The sequence below is a fragment of the Esox lucius genome, chromosome 25 (genome assembly GCF_011004845.1).
Source record: "Esox lucius isolate fEsoLuc1 chromosome 25, fEsoLuc1.pri, whole genome shotgun sequence".
Classification (NCBI taxonomy): domain Eukaryota; kingdom Metazoa; phylum Chordata; class Actinopteri; order Esociformes; family Esocidae; genus Esox; species Esox lucius.
This window is the reverse complement of record NC_047593.1, coordinates 18,336,516-18,353,817: the sequence shown is the minus strand read 5'-3', so window position 1 is coordinate 18,353,817 and position 17,302 is coordinate 18,336,516. Positions and strand designations below refer to the sequence as shown.

General features: G+C 45.8%; 1 protein-coding gene across 1 annotated transcript in view; it reads left to right on the top strand.

Annotated features, from left to right (window-relative positions):
* The window catches only part of maml3 (mastermind-like transcriptional coactivator 3), an 88,831-nt gene that overhangs the window by 33,835 nt on the left and 37,694 nt on the right, over nucleotides 1-17,302 (top strand). The window contains exons 2-3 of the mRNA XM_010888168.5: nucleotides 11,780-12,490; nucleotides 12,625-13,563. Coding sequence (XP_010886470.4) covers nucleotides 11,780-12,490; nucleotides 12,625-13,563 — 1,650 coding nt within the window. The remainder of the gene's footprint in view (nucleotides 1-11,779; nucleotides 12,491-12,624; nucleotides 13,564-17,302) is intronic.

The window sequence follows — 17,302 nt, the reverse complement described above, 5'->3', positions numbered from 1 at the left end:
CTGTGTCTCCTCACTTCTCTTATGTGTCACTCTGTTTTTCTTTCCTTGTCTTCTTGTAATTTAACTGAACTACTCTTTTAGAGGTGGCAGGTACATTAGTTGTACTGAACACAATACACAGGCCGACAGACAGATCAACTGACTGCCAGACCAACAGACACAGACCAGTAGACACCGACAGACCTAATGACATAGCAACCAACAGAAAGAGACTCGCTAACCAACCAAGTGACAGACCACCCAGCTGACGATCCACCAGACAGACAGACAGACAGACAGACGGAGGGAGGGTTCTGTTGACATAGGAGAGACAAACACAACTAGTCTTCTCCTCTGTCTCTCCCACCTCCTCATGTCTCTCTCTCTGTCCCCTCCTCCTGTCTCTCTCTCTCTCTCGCTCTCTCTCTCCCTCCCTCCCCCTTTCTCTCTGTCATATCCCTGCTCCTTGGTAGGGGTGTTGGTAGGTCCAGTTGAAACAGGAAGAAGCTCTATAAATAGAGAGGAGCTGTTCAGCCAAAACCCTGACACAGAGCAGGGACAAGCACTTCCCCTAAACACACTCACACAAACGTTATGTTGTGTTGGTCTATCTTTGTTCCCTAACCTAATGGTTGACCCTAAACCTAACCAGCAGAGCCATAACCTAACCGCATTTCTAACACCATGCCCAGTTTTTGATATTTCCCTAAACCTGGGTCTTATGCAGGAAATTGCATTGTTCCTAATGGGGACCTGCTGAAAAAACTTGTTGGTACGAATCTTTTAGATTTGACAATCTTTGTGGAGACTTCAGTTCCCCATATGTGCACAAACACACACACACACTCTCTCTCATTCTTCTCCCTAGTTCTCGCTAGCTTTCCCGTTGCCAGTATGTTCCTTTGTCCTTTTGCTTTTCTGAAACGCTCACAAACACACAACGCAACCTGTGACTCTTTGATAGTAATTAGTAGTCTGTTCGTTGTTAAACATTCATTAGTGTCTCCCTATTGACATGCACACACTTAACACACACACACTCAACACTTATTCGCGCGCGCACACACACAAACCCCCGAGTTAAGGCAGACACACTGTGTTTGTTTGTTATTGAGTGGGAGGGAGTATTGGGAGGAGAGGGAGGAGATTGACGGAGGGAGGAGACAAAACTCCCTTTGGGTCGGTAGGATTGAAAGGGCTGATGACTCTGTCTGTTAACACACACTCACTCACTAGGATACATCAACCTGTCCTAATATTCCATCATCATTGAATGGGGCTGTAGAGGCACGTGTATCCCCTTCTTCCGAAGGCGTTCACTGCTACGGAATGCACACTCCAGCTAACAACCTGCGTTGAGCTTGCAGGCACCCGAACCCAACACAAGGAGTCGCTACTGAGCGACAAATCAGCCCTGTTTGTCAACCCTGGGCTGTGCTGAGGCCAGTTGGCTCCGCCCTCAGTGGAACCCTCGGTCAGCGTGCCACAACTGGGATTTGATCCCCTGGCTGCAAAGGGCGCAGCAATACTCCCGGTTTGTGTATTTCCCTAAAGGAGTCCTTAATCTAGCAATTCAATTCATATTTTTTTTGTAAATCTAAATAAAAATTAAAATCGATATGTTAAATTTGTCAAAATGTCCCCGCTCTACGGAAAAATGCTTTTGGGGTCGGTTAATAACGCATTGTTTGGAAAAGCCGCAAACGTGTCTTCTGTGAATCTGAATAACTATCAGGCCTACGCCTAACGAGACATGTCAACATTTGAATTGAATCCGGTACTGTTAGACCATGTCCTGCTGAATCACGCGTGTGTAGTTTATTACGTCATTCCATCACAACATGCTACTTTGATTGGTGTTTTGTCTCGTCCTTTGCTCTGTGCGCCGGGCCGTTGTGGTGTACTGTGGCACTTTTCAGGACAACCGGGACTTTTCAGGACAACCGGGACTTTTCAGGACATTTTTTTTTTTTATTCCATACGTATTTTCCTAAATCTCAGCCATAACCTCAGTAACCTAAATTCTTCCCCTGACTTGGTAACCTCAATAATCAAAATGTTATAACTACCCTTTATGTTTGACCCTAACGTTAAATCCTAATCTAAAGTCTAACCCTAACGTTAACCCAAGTCCTAAATGCGGTGGTTCGGAATTATTTCCCTCCCCACAACCCCCTCCACTTGGACTTAAACCTCTTTAGTCTATAGCAGAACCTTTGGCCATGATTACAGCCATGAGTGTTTGGATGAGTCTCTCCCAGCTCTGCACATCTGGTCACTTGTTGCCCATTCTTCTTTGCAAAATAGCTCAAGCTTCATCAGGTTGAATGGGAACAGCAATTTTAGACACTTTCCACATAATCTCAATTGGATTGATGTCCAGTTTTGTGTTGATTTGTGGCAAAAAAACAAAAAACATGTCCATTTGGATTTCATGTTGTCACACAAATTGTGGAAAAGTTCAAGGGGCGTGAATACTTTTGAGAGCCACTGTCCTCCTACGAAAACTAATAAGAGAAAATTTGGGCCTTTTAACCATATTTTAAGTTTTTGTTTAATGTCAGGACATCTCAATGGATTTTGGTTGTAGTAGAGTACAGAAGGGAGTATACTCTCTCTCTCACACACACACACACATACACATACACACACACACAGACAACCAGTGTGGGTGTGACCAGGATGCCGTGAGTGGGTTGGTGTGTGTATGTATGTCTGGGTGTAAGTTGTGCCCGCCAGTCTGTCTCCTCTGTGTAGGGACCACCCTTACACACACACACACAGACACACACACACACACACACACACACACACACAGACAGGGCTCTCTGGAGCAGTTGCCAAATGGGGTTCTTTTGTTTTTAACCTTCCCATTGTCACTAGAAATAAAATACACTGTCTCCCTCTTTCTCTTGCTCGCTCTCTCTCTCTCTCTCTCTCTCTCTTTCTCCTGGGATTGCAGAGCCCCAGTTGTAGCAGGTTCAGGGTTTGAGAGCATAGCTGGGTGCAGGTGGAGGGTGTTTTATAAACACCCATGGGGTTCTGGGTACAGGTGGAGGGTGCTCTATAAACACCCAGGGGGTTCTGGGTACAGGTTCAGGGTGCTTTGTAGACCCCAGGGAGTTCTGGTAAAGGGGAAGTTTCTAAAAGGTACATGGAGGTCCAGTCCCCACCAGTTGTGTGTTTGGAGAGGAGGTTCTGGGTGTCAGGTTGTGACCTGGTGCTGGAGTTAGTGGATACAAATCTCTTTCTCTTTCTGTCTCCCAGTCTGACCCTGTCAGATCAGAAAATAGACTTATTGAGTCCTACTGAGAAGTTCATGTTCTGACATACCAGCATTGTCTTCCACACACACACACACACATCACTGTCACCCAACTTATTAAAGACACGTTTGATTTAATTGTCTCATTTCACAGTCTGATGAGCCAGACTGGGAACTCTCTCACACACACACACACACACTCTGAGGTACAGGGGAAAGAAATTACAACATTGACATTGGTGTATGTGTGTGTGTTTGTGTGTGTGCGCTCTTGTACAGTCTGTCCCAGTGAAGGCAGTGTAACAGGATGTTTGTGTTGCTATTAGAAATCTGGTTCGAACAGGCCTGAGGGAACTTGCGAGTGTGTGTGTGTGCGGGGGTGCTGTTGGGGGGTGTTGGAGTGAGTCTCACATTCCTCGGAAAGGCTTTTAATTGAGCCCCCCACACAAACATATGCCAGGTGTTCGCCAGCAGTAACCACAGTCTCTCCTAGTGGACACCATCACGCGTCCCGACCTTGTTGTGGTGACCAATGGTGCGCCACCTCGACGATGACAATAATGTCTGTGTGCCGTCCTGGTTGTTTTGGGTGGTTTCCTCGGCCAGGGGCGCGTCGGAGGGCAGAGAGGTGTTACTGATAATGCTGGCCTCTGTTGTGTCGGCGGGAGGGAGGGAGGGAGGGGGGGAGGGAGGGAGGGTGGGAGGGAGGGGGAGGTTAGAACCGTATCCTACATAGTATTGGTGTACATGTCCCTGCAGTTTGAACAGGAGGGAGGGGAGATGAGGAGAGGGGAGGAGGGGAGGGGCAAACTGCACAAAGCACCAGAGCACGAGGTTGCCATAACAACAGTACCTTGGTTGTGCTGTCTCTCTCACTCTGTCGGTCTGTCCATCTTTCTCACTCTCTCTGTGTCACTCCCTCTCACTCTCCCTCTGTCTTTCACTCTGTCTGTTTCTGTCACTCGCTCTCAGTCTTTTTCTTCCCTCCCTCCCCCCCTCCCCTTCTCTCTCTCCCTCTCTCCTTTCTGTTTCCTTTCCGCTCCCGCTGTCATGAAGTGCTCTTTGCTCCTTCTCTGTCTCACTCTCTTTCTATTTTCATCTTGGTCTGTCAGAGGAACCTGTCTGATGAGTAGCTCCTTTCTTCCTCTTCTCCTCCCGCTCCTTCTCTCTGATAACAGAGGAGCAGTCATCTTGTTGATGTCATACAATGTAGAGAGACTGAAAAAGGAGAAATACACTAGAGCACATCTCTCCTGCTCTTTTTTTGTACATTTACCAGTCTATTGATTACAGCCTTTTTTTTCTTCCTCTCTCTCCAGTGACTCTCCGACTCTGCCTTGTCTCTCTCCCGTGACTCTCTATCGGACTATTGTCTCTCTTTCTGTCTCTGTTCTCTTGCGGTCTCTCAATTTCAACATCTTTCTGCTGTGATTTCACATTAGGATTTTTCTTGGAGTTTGTCCATGTTTGATTTTGTTTAAAAAAAATTGTAGGTCTACATGATTTGAGGAATTTACAGCTCCGGAAAAATTATTAAGAGACCACTGCAAAAGGAAGGTTTTGAGTGAGGAACAGAAGGGTTAAAATTAAGACACCACTGCAAATTGAAAAAAAATCCTTTTAAACTTTTTTGGAAAGGAAAGAAAAAGGTGCAATGGTCTCTTAATATTTTCTGGAGCTGTATGTGGCTCCAATGTGGTCATAGATTTGGATGGAGTTTGGGAAGCGCAGCTCAGTTTCCACCTCATTCTGTGGGCTGTGTGTACATAGCCTGTCTTCTCTGGACAGCCAGGTTTGCCTACTGTGACTTCTTTTGATAGCAAGTTCATGCTTTCAGAGACTTTAAATAGCCTCTATAGAAACAAGAATCCAGGAAAGCCTAGTTCAGTCAGCCCGCAATAAAAAATTTTGCCCTCGCGAGCTTTGAACCCGGGTCAGGCTATGTCATTAACCACTACACCATGGAGCTGTATGTTGGCTAAGTGTCAGTATAGCCTCTTGTCTCTATCCTGAACAAATCCTCTTTTGCCACAGGCCGTTTTGACATTTACATGGCCTTTCGTGAATGACATTGATATAGTTAAACTGACTAACGTTTCTTACTAAGTTTACCTCCACCACAAATAGCGTCTATGTATGGCGTTTGCCACTGGCCGTTTTAACAGCATATCAGCCAGTAATAAGCTTTACCGGTATCTACCAACTTACTGGAATAGTCATAAGAATTTAGCAATTGCTAGCGAGAAAAGCTATTTCATTTCATGCCACGAGAACGTATTTCTTTCTTTCATGGCAAAACAACGTACTTTTGTCTTTCATTTGTGAATGACATTGATAAAATAACTATTAATAAAGGTGACGATAACTAACCTTTTCATCAAGTTAAAAGACGAGAGAATTGTGGAATCTACCAGAAATAATTAATAAATGTTGTTGCACTCAATACTTTCGAACTTAGGACTTCCACATGAGAGGCACTGTCTTTAACCACTACGCCACGGCATTGAATGTTTCAGCAGTTGCTAGACTCCATTGAGGATTGTGTTAAACTGACTAACGTTTCTTATTAAGTTTACCTCCACCATAGCATCAATGAACTATGGCTTTTTTTAGCCAGTAATAGGCTTACTAGTATCTACTAACTTCCTAGGAATAATCATAAGAATTGAGCAATTGCTAGCGAGACAGAAGATGAAGTTTTCCTTGCCAGAAACAGTCGCAAAGTAACTGTCAACTGTTTTATTTCAAACTTAATAATGTAGTTACTGGAGATTTGAGGCAGCGAAGTTTTCATCTATACGGGACAGTTCATAATGTGTACTTGGCTTCACCTGCGAGGAGATACAAACTCAGGACCTATAGTTCACAGGTCTGCTTCTCTAACCACTACACCAGCCAGCCACCTAGCCAGACAGCCACATTTGCTCTTCTTGGCAAGCTTATGCGGTCCAGCAAAAATCATTTTGGTCATGGTGGCCAGTTCTTTTGCCATTGTGTGTGAGTTTTGTTTATAGCAAGGTAGCATTTCAATGAATAAACCCTAAACCTACTGCTAACCCCTATTATGAGCATGACCTAACCTTAACCCCTAAACTTACCATGACCTAACCCTAGTCTAGCGAGGCCACATCTCCAATCTCATCTAGCTTCCTTGGAGGTCTGGAAAGTTGCCTATTAAAAAACATTACCACTGATTCATAGCGGCAAGATTTCTATTGTATGTTAATTTTAAAATAAACCTCCACTCACAGGCTTATTGAAGGCAGCATAGTGTGTTTTCACTATTACTTCAAACTGGATGGAACACCTGACCCTAACCATGACCTAACCCCAACCCTAACCTCAATAACTTTTGAGCCAGAACCTAACCCGTAAAGCATAATTGTAAACCGAATTCTAACCCTAAGCCCAACTGTAACCTTTTCCCTAAACCTGCCATTTATGTTTTCTCATAAAATAGGGACCGGAATAATTTCTCCATTGGTTACGTTCATAGTTCAAAGTGAGGACCTGCAATTTAGTAGCATTCCAAAACAATGTTTTACCTTATCTTAACAAAACCATAACCTCCTAAACCCAACCCTTTGTGACTAATTCTAACCCAAATTTTAACCATGAACTTAACCCCTGGTCAGATAAAGCTTTTTGGGCTGAGCAAACACGTTGCATTTGACATGTTCAGCTATGGTAGTGAGTGCTTCTGGTCCATGTTAATTACTTTTTGGTCCTCATTCAGATGGTAAAACGGGAATAGCTAGGCACACCAATTCGTAACCATAGCACTGTTGAAGTCTCATAACGTTCAGGTTGGTTATGTGTGTGTACGCATGAATGTGCGTGTAGTAGGGTTGCACGATATATTGACTCAATACTGTGATATTGCGTGGAAATTATCGCGGAAATTACGCGATATACCGTTTATTTTGTGGAGAGTTGTGTCAGTTGGCTGTGTGGCTTAGTTGTGTTCGATTTTGAGCCCGCTTGAATCCGCTATATAATGACCATGTTTCATTGGCCAGTTGCCCTGTCACACGTAGGTGTAAGCGCACGGGTCTACAACACGAACATACCCTATGGAGCATACCGCGTGACGTGTGTGCATACTTCGACGGCGTTTGAGTGAAGAGGGAGATAGAGATAGCGAAACGAGTCAGAGGAGCGAAAGATAAGAAAGGAAACGAAAATTAGGAAGATGAGTGTGGCTCAGGGAGACAACGAAACAACGGAGATGGAAGAGGAAACGTTAGTGGCCAAGAACTTACGTGATAGACTGTTTCTGTGATTTTTATCCATGTCACAAAAAGCATTAGAAAAGTGTCATCCAAAATAAATATAAACATCTTGGCATTAAATTGAGTCAGGAGTTTAGAAGATAAAGAATGAATTACTTTCTGGTATTAGCTATAGAGCCAATGCTTCTAAAATGCCTTTGCACTAGATTTGAGATTTAATCCATTTAAAAAATCTCAAGTGATGTATGCGCTGCCAAGAAATACAATGGGCACCTTTTCATAGGCTGAAACACCGGACTCTTTTAGCGAACAGCGTTCACATTCCCGAGTCATAAAAGCCAATAGCTGTGATTGGCCCTGTTTGAGAGTTGACATGCGATCCTCTACTGTAGAGACTAAACTTGGGGGCATATCCTAAAATAAACTTAGATTAGATTCAATGTTATTGTCGTTGAACAGTACAAGTACAGTACAATAAAATGCAGTTAGCATCTAACCAGAAGTGCAAATAGAGGAGGGCAGTATAATGTGTGTATTAAGTATTAAGTATAATGTATGTACAAGTGGGATGTATGGATGTGCAATGAAGGCAAATGCAAGTGCTAATGGCAGTTTTAAGCCCAATTTGCTGCACACGTTTGGTACTCTAAAAAAGTTGGACAGGGTTGTCAGGTCTGCTGTACTGTAGACATGGTCGGTCTTTATTTATTCATTCATGTTATTCCAGTCCAATATGACTGTCAGTTGAAATAAACCCTTGTGCTGTAAGAAAACATGTTGTTTTCATATGTTATGAATCTGTTTTTTTTATGCATTTTCCCATAACTTTTATGTTTTTACACATGTTTAGGAATATCGATGTCGCTTTATTCATGATCAGTATCGCAATATCACACTTCGTCAATATTGCGCAACCGTAGCGTGTAGGTAGCATGATCGTGCGTGCACGTATCGTAAATGTGTATGTACGTATGATTAAAGTGTGTGTATGTATCATGAGTGTGTGTTTACTCTTTCAGTTCTTTGTTTTTCCCTCCGAGGATTGGGGTTATACAAAACACACCCAGACAGACAGACGCGCGCACACACAAACACACAATGCGTAGGCTCAAAACAACTCCTGTGTGTATTCATATTATTTATTATGCCATTCAGGCCATTATGCTACCTGTCACTCATTCAGTAGACAGGGGAACAATTTAAACTGGCAGCCTCCCACACACACGCACACAAATACACACGCTCAAACACGCAAACACATGCAGTGTTGTTTTAGCGGATTTCATATTGATTCCCAATTTGTTTTTTCCTACAGGATTTTCGGCCAAATCCAGGCAGGTAGTTGACTTTACCTAACACTGGTCTATTGCTCACACTGATCTAGTGCTAACACTGGTCTAGTGCTAACGCTAGTGTTGCGCTAACACTGGTCTAGTGCTAAGGCTAGTGTTGCGCTAACACTGATCTAGTGCTAACACTGGTCTAGTGCTAAGGCTAGTGTTGCGCTAACACTGGTCTAGTGCTAACGCTAGTTTTGAGCTAACGCTCTGGTGTTCCTCAACAGATAGTTTCTTTATGTTCTCTTAGTGTTTTAATGGCAAACCGTGTTGGCATTACTCTCTCAGCTTCTTCGGTCCCCGGCAATAGGTTTTGGACATGGAATCACAGTACAACACTGTAACACATTACAATGCAGTATCAGACACTGTCTGGTGAGATGCTAAGCAATGGCCAGCCTTTACAGGCACACCTCTCTCACCCCACTGCGACAGCATACACACTAGTGTGTGTGTGTGTGTGTGCATGCATTTAGCTCAGGGTCAGGACACTGAATATTTTGTCTGGTGTTCCAGCTGAATAACAAGGGTGGACCCTGTCACGCATGCGTGAGTGTGTGTGTGTGTGTGTGTGTGTGTTTGCGTGCAAGGTAGCAGCGTTCGCTGACAAGAAGTGTTTAAAAAGAAACACCCCATTCCCCATCTAGTGCACGGCTTTGCGCTAAGACCCATAAGCATGGGGCTGTAAAGGTTGGCCTAGTCCCGGCCATAGAGACAGATTGAGAAATGACTGAGTGTTAATGAATAGATCTGGCAAATGTGGTTCCTGGAGGAAGACAAAGACCACGGCTCTCTCCTCTTCCCGCCTTTATTTAACGACTGAGTCAAACTCGGCGGGAGGGGTGAGGGTATCGCTGTAATAAGTGTCCTACCGACTGTGAACAACGAAGCTCTGTCAACTGTCAGATCTTCCTCCTTTCCCGCCGCTCGCCTTTCTCACTCCCCTCATCCCTCTTTCACAACCTCTCTTTCTCTCTGTCTCTCTCTCTCCGATTCGGGCTTACTTGACCGACCCTGTCATCTCTTTCTCTGTTTTCTCCCGCACCTCCTTCTCTTCCCCCTTTCTTTCTCTACCTCCCGTCTCCCACTTTCTCTTCCTCCCCCCCCTGCCTTTCTTTCCTGTCATTCTCCCAAGGCTCTCCGTGGTTCCCCTCACTTCGTTTCTCTGCGTCTTTTTATCACAGCCTTGTCTGTCCCGCCCCCCCCCCCCCTCCCTGTGTTGTCGAAGAGCGATGAAGGGCTAGCATGTTAACAAGCAGCGGGTCGCCTAAAGAACCGTATCCCGCTTTAGAGGAGAGGATGTGGCTGTGAACATCTCGCCTCTCTGTCTTCAGATCTAGATCAGACTCCCCACTAAATGCAGCCCCCACGTGCTCTCTGGGTAAAATGGAAGCCAGTTTGAACACTGTATCTCAGAAATCTACACCAAGTTTTTCCAGTTTCTGTCAGATGGTGTCGCTCGTCCCTTCGACCAGTCTGTGACGTGGAACTTATCGCTATTTTGCTAAGCAGGCCATCAAAGATTTTAAAAAAAATATCTATAATTTGGATGGTTTCACTGTGGTCTCTATTTGCTGGACAGCTAGCTAGGGAAATAATCACATGCACACATAGTTAGCAAGTTTAAATTATTTGCCCATTGCGAGTGAAAATGTGAAAGAAAACAGTTTTTGCCAGTGCTAACTTGATTTGCTGGTTAGCCTGCATGTTGTAGCTAGTTCTGCTACTGACAAGCTACCTGCCTAGCTCCAATTCACGGACCATCTTAATATATATCTGGACTTACTACCCGTGAAAATGACAAATGTTATCAGACATTTCTTTATAGATCAGGCAAGCATGTTTCTCCACTTTTGCTACATTGTATTGCAGGCCCCAGTTTGCATTTTTGTGTACATTGTCAATCTTCAGAAATACTGCTTGGTGAAGCACAAAACCCCTCTGCTAGATATAAAATGGTGCTACTAAGTCTTCCTCGCCTTAAAAAAATGATTTATTGTTTTGATTAAATTTCTTTTGTGGCGGAACTGGGGCTCGGCTGACTATTGCCTAGGTGATATTTCCAAATGTTATGATGGCAGACTGGTCACGGTAATTTCAAGCTATCCCATTACCCTCTGGGTGATAGGAGATGGCTCAGTGGCGAGGGATGGGGGCCCCATCTGATGTCACACCGGTGCCCCCCCTCGTTCACTCCAGTTAATCCACTCCTGGATGTGACACGTAAACCGTTCTCCGACATGTTTCCAGTCCGAACCTGACTGTCTCTCTGGCTGTCTCTTAAAAAATTTAATTCCTTATTGGCATGGAAAACATTTGTTTACACTGACAAAGCAAGTGGAAAATCTGAATGTTAGCGAATAATGAACAAAAGGAAAATCAGGTGTCTGTCTCTCGGTCTGCCTGCCAGTAGGATAGTTAACGATGATAATGAAAGGGGAAACACTAACGACCAAAGTACACTCCTGATCTTCCTCTTGTTCTCAGAAAACGTCCCTAAATGAGCCTGCTGTGATTCCTAATAGAGGGTTAGAGTAGCATTTCTCTCTGTCTCTCTCCTGCTCTCTCTACTCCCTCTCCATCTCTCTGTCTTTCTCTCTGTCTCCCTCTCTGTGTCCCTGTCTAGCTTTTCTATTTCTCACAGTTATGTTTTTTTGTCCCTAAGATCGTTTCAGAGCCAACTTGTGATTATGACTTGTGATTATCAGTCAGTTCGGATCAATGGGATGTGAAGTTGGTTGCTAGTTTTTCCTTAGACGAGGAAGTGGAGGTATCAACGTGTTAAGATAAGGCCTTTAGCAGTTCCTTGTTTTATTCTGAAATCCAGGAGCTATCCTTTTAATATGGAATCTATGGTCTGTCTCCATCTCTAAAAAACCCGGATGTTTTCATATGTTAGCTTATCTTCTCATCGTCAGATCCAAAATGGCCTCTCTTTGACACTTCCTGTTTCCTCTGTCCCACAGCTCCAGGAGACCGTGAAGAGGAAACTGGACAGTGCACGCTCGCCCCTCAATGGCGACCAGAACGGGATGTGTGACGGTAGCTACTCGCCGACCACCAAGAGGTTACGGAAAGACGGGCCCGGTCCGGGAGGACTGGACTCCCTCGCCGGCCTCAACAACGTCCCCCCCATCTCCCCACTGCACCCGATGGACATCAAACCCTTACTGGGAGGCGGGAACCTCAACAACCCGAACATGAACAGCAACAACATCGGCAACGCCGGTAACGGCAACCACGTGGGCGGCGCCGTGAGCTCGGGTCGCCCGGGTGATCTCAAGCTCAACGGCGACCTCGCGGACATCAAGCTCAACGGCTCCCTCGACCTGGAGGATGGCTTCGGCCTCCTGAAAGACCTCAAACAGGAGCCCCTTGACGACGGGGGCGGGATCGAGTCGTCGGACACGTCCCTGTCCAATCAGAACAAGCTGTTCTCCGACATCAACCTGAACGACCAGGAGTGGCAGGAGCTGATAGATGAGCTGGCCAATACAGTGCCCGAGGACGACATGCACGACCTGTTCAACGAGGACTTTGAGGAGAAAAAGGAGGCGGAGTTCACCAGGCCAGCCAATCAGACGCCAGTACCGCAAGACCCTCCTGCTGCGGCCGTGGCCCATCCGGTGACCAACCAATCGCAAGGGGCATCACAGGTCCCTATGGGATCCCCACAGGTTAGGGTTTTCATGTTGTGTAAACACTTTGGGTTAGAGAGCTGTCTGCTGTCTCATTTCTCTGTCATGTGAAGTGTCAGCCGAGCAAGTCTTCTGTAATTGTGTGATTACTAAACGACACCGTCTCTCCATAGGTGCGGCCGTCGTCGTCCGGCCCTCAGTTTGCCACCGCCGCCAACGGAACGCCGCCTCAGCAGCCTCTGCAGCAGTCCCCTCAGGTCGCCATGGCATCGGGCTCCCCTCTGCCCAACTGCATCGCCCGATCACCTCAGACGCCGACCCAGGCTCAGACGCAGGTCGGACCGCGACCTGGGAACGGATTTATGATGAACCCTGGCCAGGGGGTGGGCCAGGCGGGATCAGGTCCGACCGGCCCCGGCCTCCCCCCTGGAGGTCAAGGGCCCGGGCCGGTGACCTCTGACCTGTCGCCCGCCGAGCAATTGAAAGCGATGGCTGCCCAGCAGCGCGCTAAGCTAATGCAGCAGAAACAACAGCAGCAGCAAGCCAACTGGTCACCCGCCGGGGCTCCCACCAGCCCGTACGGCTCAGGTCCCTTCAGCCAGCAGGACAAACCCAGCAGCCCTATGATGTACCCGCCACAGGCGTTCAACCCCGGGCCACAGGGCCCCCTAGGGGCCGGGATGACCCCGAACAATGGCTCCAAAGCAGGGGCCATGAACAACTACCTCCCACAGAACCCCCACAATCACATGGGCATGATGAGCCAGCAGCAGCAGACGACCAACATGGCCGCCCTCTCCAAACAGCAGCAGACGGCGGCCATGTTGTCCTACAACAACACCAAGCCACTGAGTCACTTCAGCGCCATGGGCGTCGACCACATGGGGCAGAGGATGACACCGCCCATGGGGTCACAGGTCAAGAACCCCATGATGCCGCCATACATGCAGCAGGGGGGTGGAGGGGTGCAGGGGGCGGGGCCAGGCCAGACCCAGGGACCAATCCCGGGGCAGACGGCCCACCTCAGCGAAGAGCAGAAGAGGATGATGCTAATGAAGCAGAAGGTGCTGAACCAGAGCATGCCTTACGGCGCCATGCAGCCTCACGGACAGGTAGGACGGACACCATTTTGGATCTGTTGCATTGTGTAAAATATATAATTTGTGAACTGGAGGCAAGAGCCAATATGGTTCCGGGTTGGGGTTTTATGTCAGAGATGGGTTGGCTTCAGTCTCGGTAGTTCTTGCAGTGTTGAACAATGTTGAAGGGTGGATTCAGGCATAAAAGTAATATTTGACTCAGACAAGCATTTCACTGGACAGTGCTGTGCTAAACTGGTGTAACGGAACTCCCAGCACAACGCCTAAACTGGAGGTGCTATCTTTAGTGCTTTCCGGCTGTCATTGTTTGGCCTTGAGAGGAGAAAGCTGGTATTTCAATGGATACTGGTCTCCCCATCATGGATAACTGTGCCTAGTAGAATAGATATGAAGACAGGAAGCCTGTGTTGGATTTTCTTCCTTTTCAGACCCTAAGGTGAAATTATACTCCGTTTTTTTTCTCTCTCTCTCGTGCTCTTGCTCTCTTTCTTTCTGACAGTTGGTCCTGGAGACATTATGATTGATCGTACAGTCGTGATATCAATTTTCTTTACGCCTACAAGATGTATCAGTGGCGGTGGTAAAATGGCGACGGTCGGGCGGTTGCCCCAGCAACAAGCTACAGTAGTACTGGGAATAGGAAAATGGCCTGTCCTAAGGTCTTGATGTCTTTACACCCCCAGCAGCAGTATTCTCCTCTCAGAGCCTGTCAGTTGATCCCTGACATCATAAATCCATCTGTTACAGTTGACTAATAGCTTGGATTGAAGTGCCTCAGTCAATAGCACAGCGGCTAGCTCGGGCTATTTGTTTTGCTAGCCTAGCGGTAAGCGTAACGGCTGGCAGCTCTTATTGACTCAACAGGGAGTCCGTCTATCGCAGCTTGATAATGTTAAGGCGCTAAAACAACCTCTCTTATCGAGCTAGCTGTTGAGCCATCGTGATGTTAGCAGCTAGTGTTTAAGACACTGTTGGTGAGCTAACAGCGCTAGCTAATCCCAGGGCAAAAGCACACTGGCTCAATGGACGTCTTTGCATTTTTTCGTAGCTAAAGTGTGTGCGTGAGTGTGTGGGGCGGTGTGCTGTAGAAGCCTGTGTATTATCAAGAGGCGAAAAAGCAGTTAAAAGTAGCGCTGGCCCTTTAAGAGGAGGGAATAAACTAATTTGCTCATGACCACTGAATTACTGTCATTAGAGATTGAGGTGTGTGTGTGCCCTCCTCCCTCAGTCTTCTCTTTTAAACAGACAGACTCCCAGTCCGCACCCTTTCCGCTCTCTCTATTCTCTTTCTTGTTCATGATATGCCTTCTGTCACCCCCCTCCCTTCTCCCACTCAGCCAGCAGCACTCAGCACCAATAAAGCAGCAGATTTATTAAAATGGGGCCTTTGCGGCTGCCGCCTTGAGGAAGAGAGGGAGGGAGAGAGAGAGAGAGAGAGAGAGAGAGAGGTGGAAGGAGACCTGAAAGAGAGGATGATTTACGTTGGCGAAGTCATGAGAATAGGAGAAAGAGAGGATATGTAGAGATGTAAAAAGAAAAAAGTCTGAGAATGAAAAGGAAAGATTGAAGAGACGGGGATAGAAAAGGTAGAGGAAGGAGAGAAAGAAAGTAGAGGAATAGCGAGTGGCACAGAGGAACATACACTATTAGGGATGGAGTGGAATTGGAAAGCAAAAATAGAAGGGAAAGCACAAAGGTGAAATGCAGAGCCTATCTATTTATTTATTTGCATATCTTGACCAAACTTGGCCTTTAAAATATATTAGAATAGGATAGATGTCCATACTGTCTCTCTGTGAGCATATTATTATATAAAGTAAAGATATCCATAGTATCAATATTTTAGCATATTAGAATTTAAAATTGGAAAGGTAGTATATTAGAATAAAAAACAGGATAGTATGAGGTTTACACTAAATATATCCATAGTATCTATATTTTAGCATATTATATTTTAAAACAGGATAGTATGAGGTTTATACTAAAGATATCTGAGACTTATCATATACTGAAGATATCCGACACTCGAAGAAGATGCTAGGCTAGATTGTCGTGGTAACTTCCAGATGATAGATCTAGGCGCCACTTTCCGCGGTAGCGTGCAAAACATTTCCGCGGTAGCGTGCAAAACATTTCCGCGGTAGCGTGCACAACATTTCCGAGGCAGCATACACAACATTTCCGAGGCAGCATACACAACATTTCCGAGGCAGCATACACAACATATCCGAGGCAGCATACACAACATTTCCGAGGCAGCATACACAACATTTCCGCGGTAGCGTGCAAAACATTTCAGAGGCAGCGTACACACCATTTTCAATAGAGCGCCTTCGGAAGTTAGCAAATGTGAGGTAAATTGTGTCGGAACTGTATCATGTTTCTGCGTAGTGCGAATGCATATCGCTGGGTTTTCCCACGACTGACTACAGACTTCCGTACGACGTCTCAAATATTCCAGGGTAAATTCAAACGCTATGGAAATTATTATGCAACCTAAAATACATTTATCTAGCGTTTTGTTCTCTCTCACTTAATGTAAATAAGCCCTCAAGTCCATCTAGCATTTATTTCTCTCTTGTAATGTAAATAACAACCAAGTTAAATACAAAAGGTTTCTGTAATTTTTGTTTGTCATGCTTATAAACATTCCTCAGCGCATGTGCAAGATTTGGCTGAAGACTGCATTAGCTGAAGCAAAATGTAAATAAACGTGAAAGGGTGAACTAAACGCCTGTATTTCCAGTGTTGTAACGTTAAGTGCCCCGAGAATGTACAATTGCGAGGTAATATTTCTATTTTGATATGATATTATTTTGCACACTGAATCTGGCTTTCAGCAAATATATATATAGTGAGTGTGTGTATGTATGTATGCATATGTATATATGTATGTATAACACAGTATCTCACAAAAGTGAGTACACCCCTCACATTTCTGAAAATATTTGTATATTCATGTGACAACACTGAAGAAATGACACTTTGATACAATGTAAAGTAGTGAGTGTACAGCTTGTATAACAGTGTACATTTGCTGTCCCCTCAAAATAACACAACACACAGACATTCATGTCTAAACCGCTGGCAACAAAAGTGAGTACACCCCTAAGTGAAAATTTCCAAATTGGGCCCAAAGTGTCAATATTTTGTGTGGCCACCATTATTTTCCAGCACTGCCTTAACCCTCTTGGGCATGGAGTTCACCAGAGCTTCACAGGATGGCACTGGAGTCCTCTTCCACTCCTACATGACGACATCACGGAGCTGGTGGATGTTAGAGACCTTGCGCTCCTCCAGCTTCTGTTTGAGGATGCCCCACAGATGCTCAAATGGTTTAGGTATGGGGTATACCCTCAGCTTTTTTAGCAAGGCAGTGGTCGTCTTGGAGGTGTGTTTGGGGTCGTTCTCATGTTGGAATACTGCTCTGCGGTCCAGTCTCCGAAGGGAGGGGATCGTACTTGGCTTCAGTATGTCACAGTACATGTTGGCATTCATGGTTCCCTCAATGAACTGTAGCTCCCCAGTGCCGACAGCACTCATGCAGCCCCAATGACAGGCTGACCCCCCCACCCCTTCAACCTCTGCAGCAATGCTGGCAGCACTCATATGTCTATTCCCCAAAGACAACCTCTGGATATGACGCTGAGCATGTGCACTCAACTTATTTGGTCGACCAAATGGTGAAGCCTTGTTGAACTTCCAGTGACCAGTATGAGGGAGTGTGAGAGCGATAACACCAAATTTAACA